Source organism: Pleurodeles waltl, chromosome 4_2, assembly GCF_031143425.1.
Source record: "Pleurodeles waltl isolate 20211129_DDA chromosome 4_2, aPleWal1.hap1.20221129, whole genome shotgun sequence".
In the NCBI taxonomy this organism is placed as follows: Eukaryota; Metazoa; Chordata; class Amphibia; order Caudata; family Salamandridae; genus Pleurodeles; species Pleurodeles waltl.
In genome coordinates, this window is record NC_090443.1 from 136,014,850 (window position 1) to 136,036,937 (window position 22,088).

Genomic DNA, 22,088 nt, shown 5'->3' on the forward strand with positions numbered 1-22,088 from the left:
GGGATAGGACCAGGTCGTTTGTGGCTGGGGATACAACGGGGCTTGGAATTGGTTTGGTGGCCCATAGGGGGAGGGCCAAACCCAGGGGGGCATGTTGAGCAACGGAGGTGGGTGGGGTTGGGGGGGTGGGTGGCCTGTGAATGGAGTGGGCCAGTTGTTCCGGGTATTCCCCCTCCTGCCCCGCCTTGGCCGTGTGAGTTGTGTGCGGCTGGCGTCGGAGTCTGAGCTCGAGTAGCCTCCGGACGATGTGTCGGAGGGCAAAGAGGATTGGGCTGTAAAGTCTTCCCTGGAGTAGGGATGTACTTTCTCCAGGGAGAACCTGTCCAGATCTTTCTGGAATTTGGTAATTTTCCGGTGAGTCAAGTAGTCTTTGAACTCGCCGATTGTCTTGTTAGTTTCTTCTAGTTTCTTCTTGAATGCTGTGACTGTAAGTCCAGTCTTTAGGTTACTTTCTGCCGTTTTAATTTGAAGCACTAGAGCCTCTGATAGTCTGGTGGCTGTCTTGATGATTAGGATTAGCCAATCACGTGTGCATTTCCAGGCTATCAGTGACCAATCCTTCCTAAATTCTTTGTCCTCTAGGAAGATACGTGGTTCGGTAGTGATAATCAAACCATTTGGTGCTGCGTTTTTTCTTAAGTATTCATATAGGACAGCCCCGTGTAATATTGTTTTCACTTGTGTCCTCTTAAGTTCAATCAGAGTGTCCCAGTCCCCTAATTGAGCTATTGTCTTGGAAAGAGAAGCATCTCCTAAAAGTGAGGGTGCAGCGAGGATGGCTTGGAGCTCCTCCTCGCTGAAGGCAAGCCCTTCAGCCATGATAGGGGAAGGGAAGTAAGGGTATCCAAGAATCCTGTGCGTATGTCACAGGTATGGAGAAATATGTAACAAGGCTCTCACAGCTAGCTGCTGTGCTCACTACAAATACACAAAAGGAGAGCACTGGGAGTGTTGCTAGCCCACACCGCCTCCCTAAAGAAATCTATATAATCACTAAAGGTGTGGGGTATTAGGGAACCGAAAGTAAGACTGGGTCAGTCTTAAATCGGTGTTGGTTAGGTGGCTTTGGATCCTAACGCGGGGGAATCATTGTTGGAGAATATCCAGACAGGGGGGGTGCTGTGTAGTCCCACAGGGGAAGGGGGAGTCTCCCTTACGGACTAGGTGGTCTCACACACATAATAGTGTCATGCTTCATCATATGACCACCTAGCCCCACCCAAGCAAGATGATACTGCTTGGGCGGACTCAACCTCTTGGTTAAAAGAACCGGAGGGAGTACTGAAAATAATATATATATTATATATAAATATATATATTTATATTATTATATATAAAGTAATATATTTATTAAAAGTGAGTTTTTGAACTGGGAAATATTCCTGCCCTGAAGACAATGCTATTGGTGAAATAAGAGGCAACCCAGGGATCGTGTGTATTCTGTATGTGGGCTCAATGCTATTAGACATGGAGAAAAATGTAGTCTACTAAATGAAAAAAATAGTTTTTTGTACAGCAGAAATGGTGAACTTGCATATTTGAAGGCACTCTTGTATGTGATAATGAAGAAAAAGGCAGATCCATAAGACAAAATATTTGCCTGGTATCATACAATTTGAGACCAGCTTACAGGTCAAGTACATTACAGATGGGTCGAGTAGATTATTCATGTTACTAGACCTGCACATCTAGTAACATTTTTATGATTTTACGAGGCCTGTGAAAGGCTGAAAAACAGATGTGAGCTACCATGAAGTAAAGCACCACGAAGAGTACAGTCGGGTCCCTTTCTTCTTCATTTAAAAGGTCAACAAAGCCTGTCTACATAGCGCTAAAATGAGCGCCCCTCTATTAAAAAAAGAACCAACCTCAAACCACCACAACACTGATTTGAAAACAATGACTACTTCTACCCCTGAACACTAGCTTCCAGCAGGGATATTTTTCAAATAAACTATGTAGATACAGCACCTGCCAGACTAAGCCAAATGGGTAAGAATTACACGGGTCCAATGCTAATTGAGCAACAGAAGCCAAGCTACACCCCTCTCTGGAAGCTCACATTTGTTAAAAACTGGTCTGGGGTCACACCTATTCCTATTGAGAGGAATCCTGGCCGGGCAGCTGAAGATGGTCAACTCTATTAGAGCATATCAACATGGATTTGCATATGGCTGTTTCCTGTCGGAGGTAGCACCGTGGGAGCAAAACACACTGCCTGGCATGCAGCCTGAGTAATTTACCAGTACCACCCATAAGTTTCTCTATTTTACACGTTAAGTATGAATGGTATACCCAGATATGGGATCCCTGCTTACTGTGCCACAGAGCTCAAGGTGAAACTTCGTGATTAGGCTCTAATAGGCAAAGCCCGTTTAGGGTTTGCTTGTGTTCCTGTTTAGAGGCAACTCGCCTTGGCATTTCGGACTTCGTTGTTCTCCTGGGGCCGGAACAAGGTTCACTTACATATGGCTGGTTCGTGTCTGAGGTGGCAGGATGGATGGAAAAAGGGTAGTCTGGCGTGGGGACCAAGTTATTAATACAGAGCGTTTCGAGCATACTCTGTTGCCTTTTTTGAACAAGATATCAGCGCATGTTACAGGTCAGGCTTGAACAAATCTTGCTTTTGTTTGCTAAATGTAGATCTTAATATGTTTAGCCACTGAGACAGTTTGTAGCTTATTTTCATGTTAACTGGACCCCGCATCTTGTAGAGTGAGTAATGCTTTGCTGCTTTTAGGTAAGACAAAGCCCTGTGCAAACCGTCTGACGTCTCATGCTAAACAGAACACATTACTTAAATTAGCACTTAAACGAAGCATAATGTTCAAGCTGGTTATCCCTGTAGCACAGCCGGTGCACTGAATTCAAATGACGGGTGGCAGCACCTAAAATACTCACCGACAAGTGGGGGAAGAGTGAGCCATGGAAAGAGGAAACCCAGCGGCAAAGTGTCAGCGCCCATCGCGAGCTTTTCCGCAGCCAGGTTTGCACTGAAACAGAGACGGGCAGAGGTGAGGAGGACGGGGAAGTGGAGGAGGGTGGTGGAAAGGTTCAAAGGCACGCACGGGAAAACGTAAAAGCAGCTGAGTGCACGAACCAAACCGAGCAACAGAAGGCGCAGAAGGCAGAGGTCTGCATGGGAGGCGCCATGCACTCGGAAGCCGTGCTTAATTTGTGCTCGTTTTTTTCCGATGCGGAGCACCGGCACTTATTTTTCTGCCTCAAACCTTTACAGCAAGCAAAAGGCACATGGGAAAGACGGAGGAAGAGAAAAACGAAAAAGCGTCACAAAGCGAGAAAGCTGCACGGGCGAGCTGAAGGAGCAGGGAGTGGCTGTAAATGGATTGAAGAGGTTTCAGGATTACGCCGCCTCAGTATTCAGTTTTCGCACATTTAATTGCAGTTTTCGCACATTTAATTGCAGCAGCCGCGTGTTTAAGAGGAGGGCTTTGGGCACCGGCACCTTTTTATTGACAAATTAAGCACTGCTTGGAATGGCTCATGGATGACTCTTACGACATGAGGCAAAGGACAGCATATCCGGAAAACATCAGTTGGATAGGCACAGAGGGGAGGAAACGGGCAACTCAAGAGGGGAAGTGCGTCAGAAAGGTCGCTGGTGGACAGAGCAGGTAACATGCGAGGGAAAGGAGCAAGGGAAAAGTTCAAGGGGTGAGTTTATGGCTAAAGAAACTGCCCTCAGATTGCGCGGACTGCAGCGGGGCAGGTAAGACTTCGCAGGCGAGGAACCACCGGGAAAAGAGGTGTTCATGTTCAGCACACAAAAGGGCTGGGTGAAAGATGCAGAATGACTACTTTGGGCCATGGAGTGAAAACACTGGCAGAGAGCTACAACAGCACGAGTACCCGCTGCAGATGCCTATTTCATGTCCAAGCAAGTAATAGTGCACCAGAGACACAAGAATCCCCCATTCACACAACTAGGTACAGAATGGAAAAATCCGTGTCATTTGATCTCCCACACATATATCAGCGGGGAGAACTTTCATCAGGCACAGAACACGCAGAGCAGGGGCTCATCAGTGCGAACGTCCTTCTTCGAGCAGGGAGAGAATGAACAGCAGTGGACAAGCCTGTCTCGCACTCACAAGCCAAAGCAAGCACGGGCTGCCAGCAGCTAGTAACTCACCTCCCCAGGCCTTTGTCCCAATCCAGAGCACAGATCAAGGGCCGCATGTGGAAGAGCCTTCAGCTCCCACCCGTCACACCACAGAACTCACGATGCAGCACACGTAGACACACACACAGAAGCAAGCGTTCATTTGTATGTTACTAAAACAAATGGTGCTACCAAGCATGGGTGGGAAAATGAGACCATACAGCCAACCTGATCAAACCAACTAACTCTAAGCTTGTAATTTATAAATATCACTGTTGATTCCTAAAGCCAGAAGGGCTACAAATAAAAACAGAGCCTTTCAAGCTGCAACTGCAGCGCTCTGGGAAAGCCAGTCCACTGCATCGCACGATAACTTTGAACATTTAGCTTTCTGAAAACAGTTTAAAATCTAAAAATCCAATAGCTTCGAAGCAAACTGACCACTGCAGCTATAGCAGCGGAGGAACGAGACTCGTTTCTCAATGCCAATAAACCCAGTGATGGCTTTCGCTACCAGTGGCCTTTTAGACTGGATTGGAAGTACCAGCTGGACGAGGCAAAGCCACCCCTATACTTTTAATAAACAAAGTAGTGAAGCAGAGTGAAAGGATGACTGCCATACAAGTGCTGACAAGGTATGGTGACCAGAGTCTGCATCAGAGCGTGGGAAGCGAGCAGTAGGAACATCATGGAGGGAGCATTCGATCACACAAACTCTGACACGTGCTCAATAGCCTCACCTTCCTCCTCCGAGTTTGTGATCTCATCCAGCAGGCCGGAGAGCCCCACGTCTTGCCTGCAAACAACAAACACGTGCAATGTTAACCTCTGGAGGATCAGGACCTGAAACAAACAGCGAGGTGCAATCACATATGTGATGATGGTGGTTAGAAGAGAGGCGACAGCATCACAAAGGTTAATACACACAGCGTGCCACGACCAGGGAGGACACCATCACAGGGTCTAAACCGTCATCACTGGGGCGAGACAATGAGTGCGAGAGGGAAAGACTAGACATAGGCAGAGAGAGAATCGCATCCTGTCAAATGACGTCCTTGCAGCAAGGACAGCAGTGAGCACCACGGGTGAGTGAAGCAGCCAAGCAAACAAGGCCTGGCTCTGGCCTGAGGGGCATCACCCTTGCTGCACTTCCTGTGACATTAGCCAGGGCAGGAGCATTCTTTTTGTCTTCTGAACACGGTTGGCAGGACTTTCACAGTGTGTCTGATGCCCACTCTCTAGATCACTTTCGAGATATAGACCGGATTGTTTATACTACAGAATATTATGCTGGGAGCTATTACAGTTATGCTGATAATTGCCCGTATTTTTTGCAAAATGATAGATTAGCAGCACTTGCCACATACTCCAAAACCTTCTACAGTTTGAAGATATCAACAAAAAAATATACCAGCAGCTCAAATACATCGGATGTTACCAGGGAATGTAGGCTTGGAATGCAACTCACTTTCTGGCACTCTATAGCAGTCAATACGTTTGCATGCTGCATCACATCACAGAAGTGAGAACTTCCATGGGGTGGTGTCATTACTGTTCACCACGTTTAATACCAGCTCATGGCACATAGTGCTAACACTTCCCTCACGCCCCCTGCACTTCCACAGTTCCAGGTATTTCTAAGGGGCAGCCACTCGTCTTATTGTAGCTGTAGTGTGCTGTACACACCCAAAGATTAATAACGTGGTGTATAACTGGGCACCTGTTTAACAAGAATTACATCATTCAGCAATCCAGTAACTTGACCAGGATGCAGAAGAAAGGAGAAAGATTCAAGAACGTTTACCCAGCCTCAAACACACAGTTTGACGTGTCAAGTGAGGCATTACATCATTACATGAAAGGAAAGCTACTTACCTGCAACGCTTCTTCTGTATAATGAGCATCAGTCCTCTGTTTGAGCTGTTGGCTGCAGGTGGAGCCCACCAGCGCTCATTTGTTAGGGACCAGCACTTAACTTTCCTCATCAGACTTTAAAACATTAAAGAGGGAAGGAGGAGGAAGAGAAAGACGGGAAAAGGGTGAGAAAGGGAGTGACACGGAGCCGACTAGCAGAGCGGCGCTGAATCTTCCCCACGGGAAATAAACTCATTAATTACTTCAATCAGCCTGTAAACATTTTCGTCTCCTTTAGAACAACTTCTGGCGACGAGTTGCCGGCTACGGAGCTGGTGGGGCAAGGTTCAGTGCAACCACCCGGGTGTCGGCGCTTCGCCTGGGGCCACCCTTTACACGCTGAAGGTACGGCAAGACAGGACTGTGCAAGTTTTGTCAGTGCACTATTAATAATTTAAATAATGGTACCTTCTCGTGTTGGTTCCTGTGGACGAAGGCAAGACGAACAAGCATTAGAGGAATGGCCCTGGTGTAATACTGTCTTTATCAAAATAAAGGAAGGACCAGCAGTACTGAAGGTATTAGAGAAAAGTACCTAGCTTGTGTTGCTTTCCAAAGGAGGACACTGTGACTTTATTCTATTGGAAGTGCTTACAGTTGTGTTTTCTGGAATCTTAATGTGAGCTGAATTTTTTGGAATGGATGTGCCAACAATTACACCACCTCCTCCGTATTTGGCATTACCTTGTCAGCCAGCAATAGAATGGGAGGAGTGGTTAGATATTTTTGATAATTATCTAGAGGTGCTGGATGGTCAAAGGTTCCGCCCTAGTAGGAAAAAAGCCATATTATTGAATGCTTTAGGCAAAGAAGGTCAACACATATATAAGTATCTTCCTAACTTGCCAGTTCAGGGTGATGAAGTAGATACAGATGTATACATGGACGCAAGGAAAAAATTAGATTTAAGATTTGCAAGACTCAAAATGTGGTGATGAGACAACACAAATTTTACACCCAACCTCAAAGAGTTGGTGAATCTATTGATTACTTTGTTTCAAGGTTAAGAGAACTGGCAATCAAATGTCAATTTGGACAGATGGAAGACGACATGATTCGAGATCAGTTAATTGTCCAGTGTAAGAGTAGAAAAATGCAAGAGAGCTTGTGGGCAGCTAAGAATCCCACGTTGAAGGACGCCATCAAAATAACAAGAGTTGTGGAAGAATCTGAGTATTGCATGAAAGCTATGGAAAAGAAGGAAACAAAAGATAAAGTAGCGGCCATAGGCAAGAGGCGGGATATTGTTTCTACCAGAGTTAAGAGTTATAACAACAAATCAGCAAAGGAAACAGAGGGTAGGAGATGCAACAAATGCGGAAGTTTCAATCACACATCGGATGCAAGATTTTGTTTTGCTGTAGGAAAGAAGTGTAGAAAGTGTGGATTGAAAGGACATTTTGCTAGAATATGTCGAGGTTCAAGCAGAAGGAGTGTGGCAACACTCTTGGAGGAAGAGGAAGATGACAACTTGTGCAAGACGAATCTGTGTACAGACAGAGTTTTGGTCGTAGAAGATGGAGGAATACGTAGACCAAAAGCACAAAGATCCAAGGCGCAATTTGTAATTTGAGGAAAATCTGTTGAATTGATGGTGGATTCTGAATCTTTGTATATCATAATTCCAAGTTTGGCCGCAAGTACGATTGTTATCAAAAGACATAAGTCCTGGTGGATATCAAGGGGAGAAAATAGACCTCATAGCTTATATGATGGCTGACATTCAGTTTGGAGGAAGAAGCATCAAAGGGAAGTTATATGTTGCTGAATCAGGTCCACCTATCCTAGGATGGATCCATCAATATGATCTCCATATGATCATAAATCCTCGTGCTAAAACACAGATATTATTTGTGGAAGAAGTTACCTTGCAAGACATTTGTAGTGATGCAAAAGATATCTTTCGAGAGGAAATGGGTCAATTGACTGGGTACTGTCACAAGATGAAACTCAAGGATGGTGCGATTCCAGTACGGCATAGCGTCAGGAGGGTGCAGATTTTGGCCAGAGGGCAAGTTAAAGAGTTAATTGATGAAATGCTTAATAGTGGTGTCATTGAACCAGTGGAAGCATCAAATTGGGTATCTCCAGTTGTGATAACTAAGAAGGCTGATGGCAAGCTGCGTTTTTTTGTTGATTTGAGGAGCTTGAATCAGAATGTCGTAATGGACAATTTTCCTCTACCAAATATCAATTTGCTAGTTTTAATGCTGAAAGGAGGGAAGTTTTTTTTACAAAACTTGATTTGAAGCATGCGTACCACCAGGTAAAGTTAAATCCTGAGTCGAAAGCTTGAACTACATTCATTACTGTGGAAGGCACATTTCAATTTATTAGGATGCCTTTTCGTTTGTGTTCGACTGCTAGTGTTTTCCAAAGAGTAATGAGTGATTTACTTAAGGGAATTCCAAATGTTATATATTTTCAGGATGATATATACATTTTTGGTGATACTGTTGAGAGCCACAATTTGACGCTGAAGCTAGTTCTTGAAAACATTTTATAATCAGGTTTGACCTTGAGGAAAGAGAAGTGCATATTTCTGGCCAAGGAAGTGGAATATCTAGGGCACACATTGTCGCAGCATGGTGTGAAGCCGAAGAGGGATCTGTTGAGAGCTATTAGAGTGGCGTCAGATCCTATAAATAAAGACCAGTTGAAGTCCTTTTTTGGGCCTAGTGGAGTATTATTCCAAATTTGTGGAAAATTTTGCATCAAAAACTGAAATACTTAAAGCATTATTGAGGAAAGGAGTGAACTTTGAGTGGGTTGCGGCACAGAAACAGTGTTGAGTCCATAAAGAGAGACATTTGGGAAGCTGACATTCTGGTACCCTTTGATGGAAGAAAATAATCAATGGTTACAGTTGACGCCAGCGCTACAGGCTTAGGTGCTACATTATCCCAAATGCATGGATCAAAGGAAAGAACAGTTGCTTTTGCTTCTCGTTCTTTGACGCAGACAGAATGTAACTACCCAGTGATAGAGAAGGATGCTTTGGCGGCTACATGGGGTATGGCGCATTTCAGAATGTACATATGAGGAAAGCAGTTCAAATTGCGGTCTGATCACAAGCCTTTGGTAAAGGTGTTGACTGCAGCTGGAGCTGAGACAGGCTCTTCCAGATTGATTAGACTTGCGACGAGGTCACAGGAGTACAACTATACTGTAGAATATATACATGGATGGAGAAATGTGCAAGCTGACTGTCTCTCACAGCTGTCACATGCTAGAGATTTGGTGAATGAGGGACCTGATAGTGTTAAAGACTGGGAGGATCTTGTTGCGAGTGTTGGTGATATAGTGCAATGGTCTTCAGGGGCTTTGAGTAAAAAAGATTGGTGTCAGGCCATGCTATGTGATGATGAAATGAGGGAAGTAATCAAGATGTTAGTGAGTGGCAACTGAAGGGGGAGCACTTTGCCAAAAAACTTGTGGACTTATTGTAAAGTATTAGATGAACTCTCATGTGTGAGTGATAATGTTGTTGTACGTGGTGAGAAATTTGTTCCTCCTTTAGGAGTGAGAAAGAAAATCTTCAATATTGCTCATGAGGGCCATTTAGGGCAAACACTAACGAAGAGGAGACTCAGGTAGGATTTCTGGTGGCCAGGAATGGATGATGTTGTTGTGCACTGGGTGGAGAGATGTGACATGTGTATACGCAGTGAGAAGAGACTGAAAGTAGGCAAGCAGTCTCTAATAGGTCACATAGAAGATCCAGGACAAGTGTGGCATACTGTGTGCGGGGATTTCATTGGTCCATTGTGCGGAGTCAACCACATGTCAAGGTTTGCGTTTGTTTTGCTGGATGTTCATTCAAAATGGCTGACACTGAAGTTATGTCAGAAATAACCACCTCATCCACTGTGAAGGTTTTGTCTGAAGTATTTAGGGAAGAAGGTTTTCCGGTGTGTCTGGTGACGGATAATGGTACCCAACTTACTTCTTATGAAATGAAAAGGTTTCTTTCGTCGTGTGGAATCAAACATTCATGGACAGCACTGTATAATCCACAGGCACATGGAATGGTGGAAAGAGCCAACAGGATGGTTAAGGGTGCCATACATCAAGCATTGGCAAGTGGTATGGATGTAGAAAGTATGGTTGCGGATGTTGTGTGGGCATATTGCAATACTGTCAATTGTGCAACAGGGTCTTCACCTTTTTCCATGATGAGGAGTAGAAAGCCAAATTCTAAATTGACTCAGTTCTGGTTGAGAGAATTGGTCAATGTTGATGTGGGAGAGTCAAGAAGAGAGAATAGGGGTGGAAGTCCTGTGAAGGATGAAAGGGGTAAGAACAAAATTTGGCCTGGTGATTGGGTGAAAATAAAGTCTGGAAGAATCAAGAGTGGAGTTAATAAATATAAAGGGCCATTTCAGGTCAAAGAGGTCTATCCTTGGTATGTAATCCTGAATAATGGTGAAAGATGGAATTTAAGAAGAGTAGCTAAATTTAATTTAGAGGAACCGAACTGTGCAAGAGACATGAGTTGTGATGAATGTAGTGGTTATATGCTTTATGTACTGGGGAGGAAGAAATCCATGTGTCCAGAGTTTGCACAAAACTCTGCACTATCAGGTGCTGAGCCTCTTTTTCCTGATCTGTGTGGAGTTGATCGTGTAGAAGCAGAGAGTAGAGTAGAAAGTGACGAGATTATTGAATCCAGGGAAGAAATAGTGAAGGAGAGACCACAAAGAATTAAGAGAGCACCAGCATTTTTGGATGATTATGTAAGGTAGAGAAGTTTGGTGGAAGTACTTTCTCACATGGGCTTGTTGACACATTATGGGATACATACCTGTGTGATATTTGATTAATGTTTACCTGTGAGATATTTGATTAATGTTTTGTTTTTTCCATTTCTCTTTTGCGTTCTTTTCTGCTAATCTGTTTAAATACTAATGCTTAATATTTTAGTGATGTAAGTTCCTTTGTTTAATGAAAAGAGGAAGATATGTTGTAATGTCGAATCTGCGAGTTCGATGCGTGTGCGAGCTCGACGGCTCTGACGTTCCGACCACGGAGCTAGTCCGACGGTTGGGAGTGACACGAAGCTGGCGAGCAGAGCAGGACTGAATCTTCCCCACCGGAAATAAACTCATACATTACTTCAATCAGCCTGTAAACATCGAATCTTCTTTATAACATTTCTCATGACATGAATGGTGCTGCCAGGCCTAAATCCGAAAATACAATTACTAGTCTAATTTATTAAGCTAGCTCTTATCCTTACTATATGCCATAGCACACTGTTGGTTGAGGAAATCTCCTTGCAGTTACAGGACCTGCATCACGGATTTGGGGCCAGATGTACGAAGCATTTTTCTAGTCGCAAAGGGGCAGATTCACAGAATCGTCCCCTTTGCGACTAGAAAAATGCTTTTTGAGATGTATAAATCCCAAAACTGTAAACTGTAAACTTTGCACTTGTATAGCGCACTACTCACCCGTTAGGTTCTCAAGGCGCTGTACGCATACCGCTGTGGAACCCCTCTGGCTTTTCCCTGTGAGGCACCCACTCCTGGGCACCCCCAGGGTGAAGCCAGGCATCCAAGTGCTGTGAGGGCCGTTGTGGAGATTAAGCAAACTATTGCCCAGAGTTATAGAGTGGGACCCATTAATTAGATTAGGCACAGAGGCGAGAATTATCTGGTCCTAGGGAATAGAGCCCAAGACCTGCCGAGGCGGGGAATCGAACCCTGGTCCCGGGCCAGATCTCTGCATCACGGTCTGACGCTCTAACCATTGTGCCCCACTTCTCCACTCAACTGCGATTCAGTAATTTGATTCGGTATTAGGAAGGGGTGTGTCCAGGGCGTGCTTTCCTAATACCGAATCTAAATGGTATGCACAATTGTTTTGTGACTGGGAATGCGGTCGCAAAACAATCGCAATTTCAAATTGGTGCTAACCCATTCGCAAAAGGGAAGGGGTCCCCAGGGGACCCCTTCCCCTTTGTGAATGCATGCGAAAACATTTTTTCAGAGCAGGCAGTGGACTCGCAGACCACTGCTTGCTCTGAAAGAATGAAAAGAAAACTTTTATTTTCTTTTTTTCAAAATGCATTCTGTTTTCCTTTAAGGAAAACAGGCTGCATTAAAAAAAAAAAAAATACTGCTTTATTTCAAAGCAGTCACAGACATAGTGGTCAGCTGACACGAGCAGGCCACCATCCCTGTGAGTGCCCCCATTCCCAAAGAATCGCAAATTGCGACCTACCTCATAAATATTCACGAGGTAGGTCATTTGCGACCCCACTGCGAATCCGACAGTGTCATTGACACTGTTGCACATCCGGTTTTGCGAGTCGCAAAACCAGATCTTTGTACATGTGGCCCTTGGTCATTTACCAGGAACATAAACATTTCTGTATCTTGATTTTATCCAGCACAGATGTCACAGGATGTCAGGGGTGAAGACCAGGCTGATTTAACTTTGAGTGACAGGTGAGGAAGACGACACTGCATAGCAGGACATAGCTTGATAAGCTGCTGGAAGAGGAGTGATCTACAGTTCCTGTAAATGCCTTAAATTAGGTTTGTATGTGCGATGGGGCTGTTTCGTGTCCACTGATGCCTGGTTTGAAGTACTGATTGAACATTAGGGATTATATAGGTGTTTTTGGTTAACTTCTTGAACCCCACAGATGTCAATATGATTATGGAGGGGGTAAGTAGATGGAGGTTTCATGTCTTGATGTTTAGTTTGTTTGGGTTGCTACTTGGAGAAATGATACATAAAAACAAAAAAACCCACATTAATATCTTACTATCTTTTTCTGCAACATTGCTTTCGATGATACAGGTTACTCCGTGGACTTTCTCTGAAAAGGGTGAAGCTAGTTTTGGTGCTTTATGGATGTATTAAAAAGTGGGCACAAATCTAATGAACTTAGCTAGTCTGTATTCCTTTCTATGGATCATCTTTACACACTTACAATGCAGAACATAAGTTTGGGCTGCAGGTGGAATTTCTACACCTTATTTATCACTCTATTGTATCCTCCGGACTCATCACCTATGCCCTTTCTCCACAACGCACTCATTCGCCCTGCGGCATCACTCCCATCTTTTTTTGCACATTCTTCATGACCAACTGCACCCCTCCCCTCCAATATCCCCACAGTTCGATCTAAACCTGTGACTTAATTTGCTGTTCTTTCTCTACGCTCATTGGTGCAGTGGAAACCCAACTACAGGGACGTGGGTGGTATATTACATATGTTTACAGTTTGAGGCATGGTGAGCTTTCCTGACCATTCAGTGTCGATCCCAGAGTTAAACTGCTTCTGTTTGGGGCCCAAATCAGCATTTTTGTCACTGGGTCACATTGTCTTCTACTCTCTCGCCCTTAAAAGACTGCCTTACATATTACTTGTTCTTCCCCTCCTACCAGACTTTCACTCCAACCTCTTCCACTTACTGTTAGTTAGTTTAGACCTCTTTAGTATAAGCACAACTAGCTTCAAAGTCTATTGTATGCTGCATTGCAGCAGAGTTAATAACATTTTCACATAGTGCGCCCTTTAACTCCCACATGGAGACACATTTCCCGGTAGGGAAGGAGATATTGGGGGTGCTCATATCCTAATGTGAAATGCAGATGGCAGTTCACCCACGTCCCCACTCCACCAATCCGTGATGACGTAAGGTCAACTAATGGATACGCAGGCACCTTGTGTCTTCATAAAATACATAAAATGTGTCTTCATAAATACTATCTCTGCTGCAACTTAATGAGCTCCATGGTGGCATGTTGGTTTCCTGTAGGTTAGCAATATGGGCATGTCTACTACGCCTCAAATATAGATAGAATTTGACCTGATAGCTTGTAGCTGTTGGTCAAAGCTTTCCACTTGTCCCGTTTAGGGGGAAGCATCATGCATCTTCATCTACGCCGCTCTGCTCTTTGGGAGGGGATTGCTGTTTCACCACCTTCGTACTGTGCAGTTGGGAGGTTAAGTAGAGTCAGAACTAGTCCACGGCAGCAGATTACTTCCAATCTAGGGGACCAGAAGCGGCCATGGCACAGCACTCTTCAGGCTCCAGGAAGTGCAGCACTCCAGCTTCAGCTGCACAAGAATGGCGCCAGTCACCTGAGGCAGGTGATGATGACGATGGATAGCCTGTCACGCCGCCTTCTGCCCAGGTGGATCACAGGCTCCCTGAAGGCCCCCTGAGTTGTGTGGATACAGTGGTAGGCCCAACTGGTAACAGACAGTGAGGAAGGAAGCCATCTCTGGTGTCTCAATTCACAGCATGAAGGGTCATAAGCCCATGCCCAGGGCCAAGCCTGTCGGTTGAGTGTGTGTAGTATGCCACTTCTACAGCACAGCCTCGTTGGCTCCCCTAGCAAGTAGTGGAGGCACCCAAGTGGCAGTGAGGGCTGCCGTCCAGTAAGCACCGGATCATCTCCCCCCAGCTTGGGTCTTGGAGTGTGTGCATGTGCAGGGGGTGCGAGACACTCACAGCAGTGTGCAGCAGAGCAGCACATCTGCATCGGTGGGCAGGGTATGGGGGGTGGTTTGGTGGGGGGCTTGGGAGGGGAAGGGAGTTTGGAGCACCAATGCTCTAGGCCGCTGCTATAGGCAAAGGCAGGCCACAGCTCCAGAACAGGTAGTTTCTGGGTGAATTCCGCCTCTTGGTTGGGGGATCAAATCAGAAGGCCACAGTTCTGCTGGCGAGCAGGCCGCACCCTTCCCCTTGAGTCGGCAGCGGTCTTCGATGACCCAGTGCGGGACGTACAGACGACAGGGTTATGTGAGACTGGCTTCTCAAGTGGAGCTCCCTCACTCCGCACCCATCTAGTCATCATCTTGCCCTCGCCCCCTACATGGAACAACATTAAACAAATATCTAGGCCAATCAATGGGTGGGCAATATGCAATAATAATATAAATAGACATAGAATAAGTAAGGATTAGTGTGGGAAAATGCATAAAAAGAGGTACAAAGAACAAACAATATAGTGATATATTTCACAGACTTGTGTTGTCTCCTAAATTGAATTAAGTCAGAAAAGCAAAACACAACAGAGAAAATAACTGGAGAACTCCCACCCCCAAGGAATGTTTATTAACATGAAAATTTGTTGTGGCAGACAAAACAATGCTGGTTAAAAAGTATATGGGGCTCCTTTATAATGACATACTCTAATGATTGCCTACACTGCTCTCTATACTGAAACACACAAGTCTGACTTTATGTCTTGCTTAGTTACATATTGTGAACTTTTAAGTGTGTGTGTATATCTAGGCTATTGTGAGTATGGTGCAAGGTATTGTGCGACAATGTAACATCATGCTGACAATTCGTTTAGCTCTGCCATGCTGAAAATATTGCATCTTTACTACACTGCAGCCTGGTATATTTAACCCCTTTTGTGCCCCGGACAGCTGGGATCTATCCGATGCTACAGTGCTCATCGGACGTCCCAGCCATCCAGGCACATGGCACAGGAAATCCCTCTGGTGCTGCCAAAACAGCCTCGGGAGCTGGGGAATAATTATTAATATAAGTTATTCCCCGGCTCCAGAGGCTGTTGCGTGTTTTTTTTTTTTAGTGAAATGACAATCAGCGCGCATGGTGCGCTGATGTCATTTCACTGAAAACGAAAGTGAGATGAAATAATCAACTCATTTCACTTTTGCTGCCTCGGAGCTCAGGAGGCTAGCTTGACCTCCCAAATACCAGGGTAGACGGGAGAGGTATCTTTGGAAAGGGTACCCCTTCGTAGTGGATTCCTGTTTGGGGATTGCTGCAGGAGGACGATTCCCAAGCAATGATCCACTCACTAGACACCATGGCGGGGGGAGCGGCCCCTTGGGCAAGGGCTTTTATTCCCCCTTTATGTCTTGTGGGCATATTCAGTCTTTCTGCCCCCACTGGGGGGGGGGGGGGCAGATGGGGGCAATAGACCCCAGTCTGCCCCCGGGTGAGGGCAGGGGGGAGCAGAAAGCCAACTAGACAACTGGGAATATTTTTTTCCCAAACCTAGGGTCATGCCAATGCTGCCACCCAGTTCCAAACATAAACATGCATTTGCAATGCAATAGGTCTTGCATTTGTTAGAGTTAGAGCTATTGGTGCTGTAAATATCAGTGTTTTTTACTTATGTGTTTTGGTTTGGAGTGTTGTGGATGTATGTGGTGTGGAGTGGAAGTATGCGTGTTGTATTGGAATTGTTAATTGTGTAATTGTTTGGGGTGAAATTGTGTGGTGTAGAGTATATTTGTGTAGTGGAATTATGTGGCATAGTAAATTACAGAAGCCCTTAAGTGGCACTTATGACTATTGTGGTTGCAACATTATGCCTGATGAAAGCCTGGGGGAGTGTAGGTACTGAGGTATCCTCAAGTGTTTCAGGTGAGTGGTGCAGTCCAGAATGTAGGGGGGGGTGGGGAGTAGGGATTAGTTAAGGGGGGGGTGTATAGGTATGTTTAGGATCGGAAGCGTAATGAAAGGTTTCCTCTCTTTGCCTTCTTTGTACACCTCAGAGGTCTGTGTTCTGTCCCTACCCACCGATTTTGCAAGGGTTTCATACGCATAGAAGTAGATCTTGAATAATGACTCATTAGGGTTTGAAGCTGCTTTTTGGGAAGTCAGTAACTCCTCCTGTGAGTTAGGAATCTGTGCTCCGTACATCAATATCCCTCTAGCTCAGGAAGCATAACTTTATGAAGGCCTTACGTGTAATTGGAATATTTAATACATATTAGAGTTGCATCTTTGAAGAGGGAATAAATAATTTGTAATGCGTTGCTTTCCCCCAGAACTCCTACTTTCACCCAGAAATCCTACTTAATTTAATTTAGGCATCGGGAATCAGTAACGTGTTCCTCCTTTGAGCTAGGGTCAGTGATCTCTTTTGAAGAGGACCAGAATAAGCAATGGTTCACAGGTTCTTCCCGTGTACCTCGGCTTAGACATTTTCCTTGTGTAGTGTTGGTCGTATATTTTCTACCCCCTAGTAACTACGGCAACTTGCAACAGCAGATTTATAGCCAGACAGTAAAAACACATCTGGTTCTTCGTCTATTTATGACAGTGCAAACTTTAAACAGCAGCCATATTTTAGGGCAGACCTCTCCCCTGTGAAGGTTTGGATAGATGCCGTAAAAGGGCTCTGCTGCAAGCTGAGCAAACACAGATTCCAACAAGCAGGAGTAGGTAGCAGACAAGCAATGGTAGGAGCAAGAGTAGCAGAAGAAATAGCAGGTATAAGTGGGAGTATGTGAAAGTAAGAGAAGGCATAAGCGGAAGTAAGCAAAGGAGAAAGAGTAGGGGTAATTCTAGGAATAGGAGTAAGTATGAATCTGTGTAGGGTAAGAGTTTGAACAGAAGTAAATTGGATTGAGTGGGAGTAAGATCAGGAGTATGTATAGATAGTAGTAGGAAGGAGTGGGAGCAGGACTAAATGTAAGCATAAATTTGAAAAGGTAGGAGCAGGTTCAAGTAAGAGTGGAAGTAAGTAAAATAGGCGTAACTAGAAGTAATATGCGGTGTGAGAATGAGCAAAAGAAGGTCTAAGTATGAAAGTAGGCAGGAGTAGAGAAAACAGGAAATAAAAACTAAGCGTAAGAACAAGATGACAAGAGCACGTAGGAGTAAGAAAGTAAAATTAGGGATAATATGGGCTAAGAGTAGCTGTAGGAGTATAAGTAGGCAGGACTACGTAGACATGCTAGCAGGACTAAGGTTATGTGTAGGAGTATGAAAAAGAGCAAAGATTAGAAGTATTGAAGAGCAGTAGTAAGCCAAAGTAGGATGCGGTATTGGAGCTAGGTAAAAGTACGTAGGAGGAAGTAGGACTAACTAGGAGTAAAAGAATAAAATGCAAGCAAGAGGAGGGGTACAAGCATGAATAAGTAGTATGTAGCAGAAAGTAAAAGAGTGGGAGGAAAAGTAGGAGGAAGTCGCACAAAAATATAAGCATGTAAGAGTGTACAGGTTGAAAAACAGGAGTAAACAGTAGCAAGTAGGAGTAAGTGAGTAAGTAGGCATACGAAGGGCTAAGCAGAAGAGCTGAAGTGTGTAAAAGTAGCAGAAGGTAAGTTCAAGTAGGAGCATGTAGGAGTAAGAGTGTAAGTAGGAGTAGGTAAGACTAAGTGTAACTGTAATATAGGAATAGGAAAATACAGTAGTAAAAGAAACAGCAGTAAGTAGACATAATAAGAGTAAGTAGATAAATGAGTAAGAGCAGGAAGAAATAGGCGTAACATGTAAGTGGAAGCAAGGGTCTGTTAGAGCATGTTGGAATAATAAAACATAAGAGTAGGGACAAAAATGAGGTGTAAGAGAATGAAGTAAGTAAAATTAAGAGGTTAGGTAGCAGAGTAAGAATGAAACCTAGGAGTAGAAACAAAAATCAGTAGGAGTATCTTTAGGAGTAACCGTAGGCATAAGTAGGAAAAGTTGGTGCTGGTAGAATTATGTGTAGGAGTAATGAAAGTAAGATTGAAAGAGACAACGATGAGAAAAGAAAGATGAAAAGATAGCAAATCCTTTCATATTCTTATAAGACTCCAGTGCTAATAAAGCCTGACATGCTTTTCATTTTATGCACACAACCGATGAAGAGCAAGAACCTTCCATTAAGCACTACTGTAACATGCTTCATTTGGTCACGTTTGCTGAAATAGGTACCATTTACGTGTTTTATAGTGTTCACAAACCGCTGTAGCGTGTTACTTGGGGCTAATTGAAATCAAGTTACTGCCATGTTGCTGGCAGAGGTAAAAAAAATTCAATAATGGGTTACACACAGACCTGGTCTCTGTAAAGTGCTGTGTGACGAAGAAGTGAAAGAAAAGAGTTCTCAGTTCCGTGTGAGCAGCACTTCTAAACTTCTTGGATAAAGCGGAGGCGATGCCAGGGAGCAGAACAGTGATTTTTATGGGTCTCTGACGCCCAGTAGCAGTGCGTTTAGCCATAGGGCTGCATCATGCATGTTTTTACTTGAACTCACCATTACAGGGAACGTATAGAGTAGGTAAGCTAACATACTAACATGTGCAACAAGAGTTGCCAATCCCTGCCCCCTTTCTCTGCTCTCCCTGGCACTGGTGGGAAGTAGATAGGAAGGAGCCCTCTCTCCTTCCAACACAGCATTACCACAGATCTGCGCCAAAGACAATACAAACAGCTCCTGGTACCTCAGCTCATGTGCCCTAGTAGACGTGAAGCTGCGAGCTGATAAGAGATTGAGAAGCAGAGTGAGGAAGTGGCTGCATGTCCTGGGGTGGAGCAACAGCAGCAACAATTACGAGATGTCTACAGCCATGGGGGACGGGTCGCCTCAGCTCTGAAGGGCGAGGCCGGCATGTGGGAGCCATGCAGCCTTTGCCAATGTTTCTGAAGCAAGTAATCAAGCATTGGCAAAGGCAAAATAAAACCAAGCTATGCCAACTACTGCCAAGGGTTGGCTGGGGGCTGGTTGGGGGACAAAGGGGGTGTGGTAAAACTAGGGGCAGGAGTGAACATATACTGCGCTGGAAAGTGTTGTGAACAGAGAAAAGGGGCGGTGACAGTAAGGAGGAGAGTTTACAGCTGGGACTAAAGTCCTGAGTCTCCGAGCACAGGGTTAGGGCAAAACAACATAAGCAACCATGGCCTTTTGCCCAATAGTGAACCATCCCACACAGTGTAAACACAGCCTCAAATGTTCTTGTTCTTTGTCCTGGCAATCTAAACAAGAGGCTTGTGCTCGTAGGCTCCTGGGGTGAGACTTCACATACCGGAGTCACTGCAGTGCAAATGACCAGCCGTGGACAGGCGCCGTTCTAACTGCGTGATGGTGAAACATGAAAGCAGCACCCTGACAAGATTTACAGGCCTGCTTTCAATCGTGCTGGAAATCAAAAGAACAAGCATTTGAACAACATAATTTAGAGCCCTGTTAACAGAAACAGGCTGGAGCCACTGGAACATCCAGCGCTCTGATCAAATGCTATTAGCCTAGGAAAAAAGTAATCCCTAAACACATGCTAACTAGGCACAAGTGGAAGGGTACAAGTAATAGGGCCATCTCCAGGGGAGTGTACAACTGTGGAAAAGGTGGGACAAAGAGCAAGGATTGACCACTAGTAAGCAAGGATTTTTTAAGGTCACTGAAACAAACCAGTGAAAAAGCAGAGACCCCACAAAGAAGTATAGAAGTATGTACTAAAGTATATACAAGAGGTCTTGAATGCTCGACCGAAAAACAGACTTTCTGCCCACCCTAGGGGAGCAGATGGGGGCAACAGCCCCTGAGCTGAAAGCTCACTAGGCAGCAGATATTACTATTTGTTTTTCAAACCTAGGGGTGGATGCTGACCACAATGAGCATGCCAATACCCCCACCCAGCTGAAACACAAAAGTAAACAGCCTTTCTGCTCCCTGTGGGCAGATTGGGGTTATGAACTTCGATCTGCCTCTGGGGTGCGGGGGTCAGAAAGCCATTAGAAACCCGAGATTTGTTTTTTTATAAGAGAGGTGTGGGGGCTGCCCACAATGGGCAAGGCCATGCCCTCGCCCAAATTAAATAGGGACAAAAGTCTTTCTGCCCCCTTCCCCTATGAGCCGATGGGGGTAATAGCCCCTGATCTGCCTACTAGAAGTCAGGGAATTAAAAAAAAAAAAGTATCACAGGTGGGGCCTGCCAACCACTAAGACATGATTATGCCCCCACCCCAAATGAAGGGGGCAACAGTCACTCCGCTCCCCCTGCGGACTAAGGCACCTCATCCCAATGGCATGCAACATGGCATATGAAAATTCTAGGTGTCGATTTAACATATGGGCCAAAAGCGCTTTGCTAACTCCCAAAAACGTTCACCTTACAATGTTGAATGGCTGCACTTTTTGGGCTTGTGTAGGCTGCCACCTGGAAAAACCTGCCAAATTCAGATACTTCTGAAAACTAGACATCTGGGGGAGTCCAGGGTGTTGTGCTTCACATGCACCCTACACCATTTTCTTACCCACAATATCCTGCAAACCTCCAACTTTGCCTGAAATCACCCATTTTCTCTACAATTCTGTTATCGAACCTTCTGGAATCCGCAGGAACCCACAAAATTCCTACCATCCAGCATTTCCCCACACGTACTGATAAACGCTGCCCCACTTGTGTGGGTGCCCAAAGCAGAGTCAGCTTAAAAACGTGTGAAAAAAACCCTGCTTTTTTCGACAAGCTTTGGGTCCCCCTCAATTGCTACACGATTTTGTTGCATCCCTGTTGCAGGCACTTGGTCCACCTACACAAGTGAGGTATTATTTTTACCGGGAGAACGAAGGGAACGCTGGTTGGTAGGAAATTTGTGGCTTCCCCCCGATTCCAGAACTTTCCATCACAGAAATGTGAGGAAAATGTGTTTGTTTAGGCACATTTTGAGGTTCACAAGCTATTCTGGGTAACAGAAGCTGGTGAGAGCCACACAAGTCAGCCCATTCTGGATTCCCCTGGGTGTCTAGTTTTCAATCATGTACAGGTTTGCTAGGCTTCCCTAAGTGCCAGTTGAGCTAGGGCCCAAAATCCATAGCTGGGTACATTGCAAAAAGTGGTCAGTTGTGGGAGTTAAAATTTGATGTGTCCACGTTGTGTTTTGGGTTGTTTCCTGTCACGGGCACTAGGCCTACCCTCATAATGAGGTACCATTTTATTGGGCGACTCCGACAGTGCCGTGTGGAAGAAAGTTTGTGGCTCCTCTCAGATTTCAGAATTTTCCATTGCAGGAATGTGAGGTAAATGTGTTTTGTAGACAAATTGTGAGGTTCACAAGGGATTCTGGGTATCAGAACCTGGTGAGAGCCACACAAATCACCCCATTCTGGATTCCACTGGGTGTCTTGTTTTCAAATATGTTCAGGTTTGCTAGGTTTTTCCTAGGTACCGAATAAGCTAGGACCCAAAATCCACAGCTAGGGAATTCTTGGTGGATCAAAGTTTGTGGCTCCCCTCATATTCCAGAACGTTCCATCACAGAAATGTTATGAAAATTTGTTTTTTAGACATATATTGAGGTTTGTAAGGGATTTTGGGTAACAGAACCTTGGGAGTGTC

At 44.8% G+C, this 22,088-nt stretch overlaps 1 protein-coding gene across 3 annotated transcripts in view; it reads right to left on the reverse strand.

The window, feature by feature from the left end:
- Positions 1–22,088, reverse strand: part of AAAS (aladin WD repeat nucleoporin) — a 258,437-nt gene that overhangs the window by 117,868 nt on the left and 118,481 nt on the right. For all 3 annotated transcript variants that reach the window (XM_069230959.1, XM_069230958.1, XM_069230960.1), the window contains 2 exons: positions 4,864–4,919; positions 2,902–2,993 (listed from right to left, as the gene is read on the reverse strand). In XM_069230959.1, the coding sequence (XP_069087060.1) occupies positions 2,902–2,993; positions 4,864–4,919 (148 nt within the window). The remainder of the gene's footprint in view (positions 1–2,901; positions 2,994–4,863; positions 4,920–22,088) is intronic.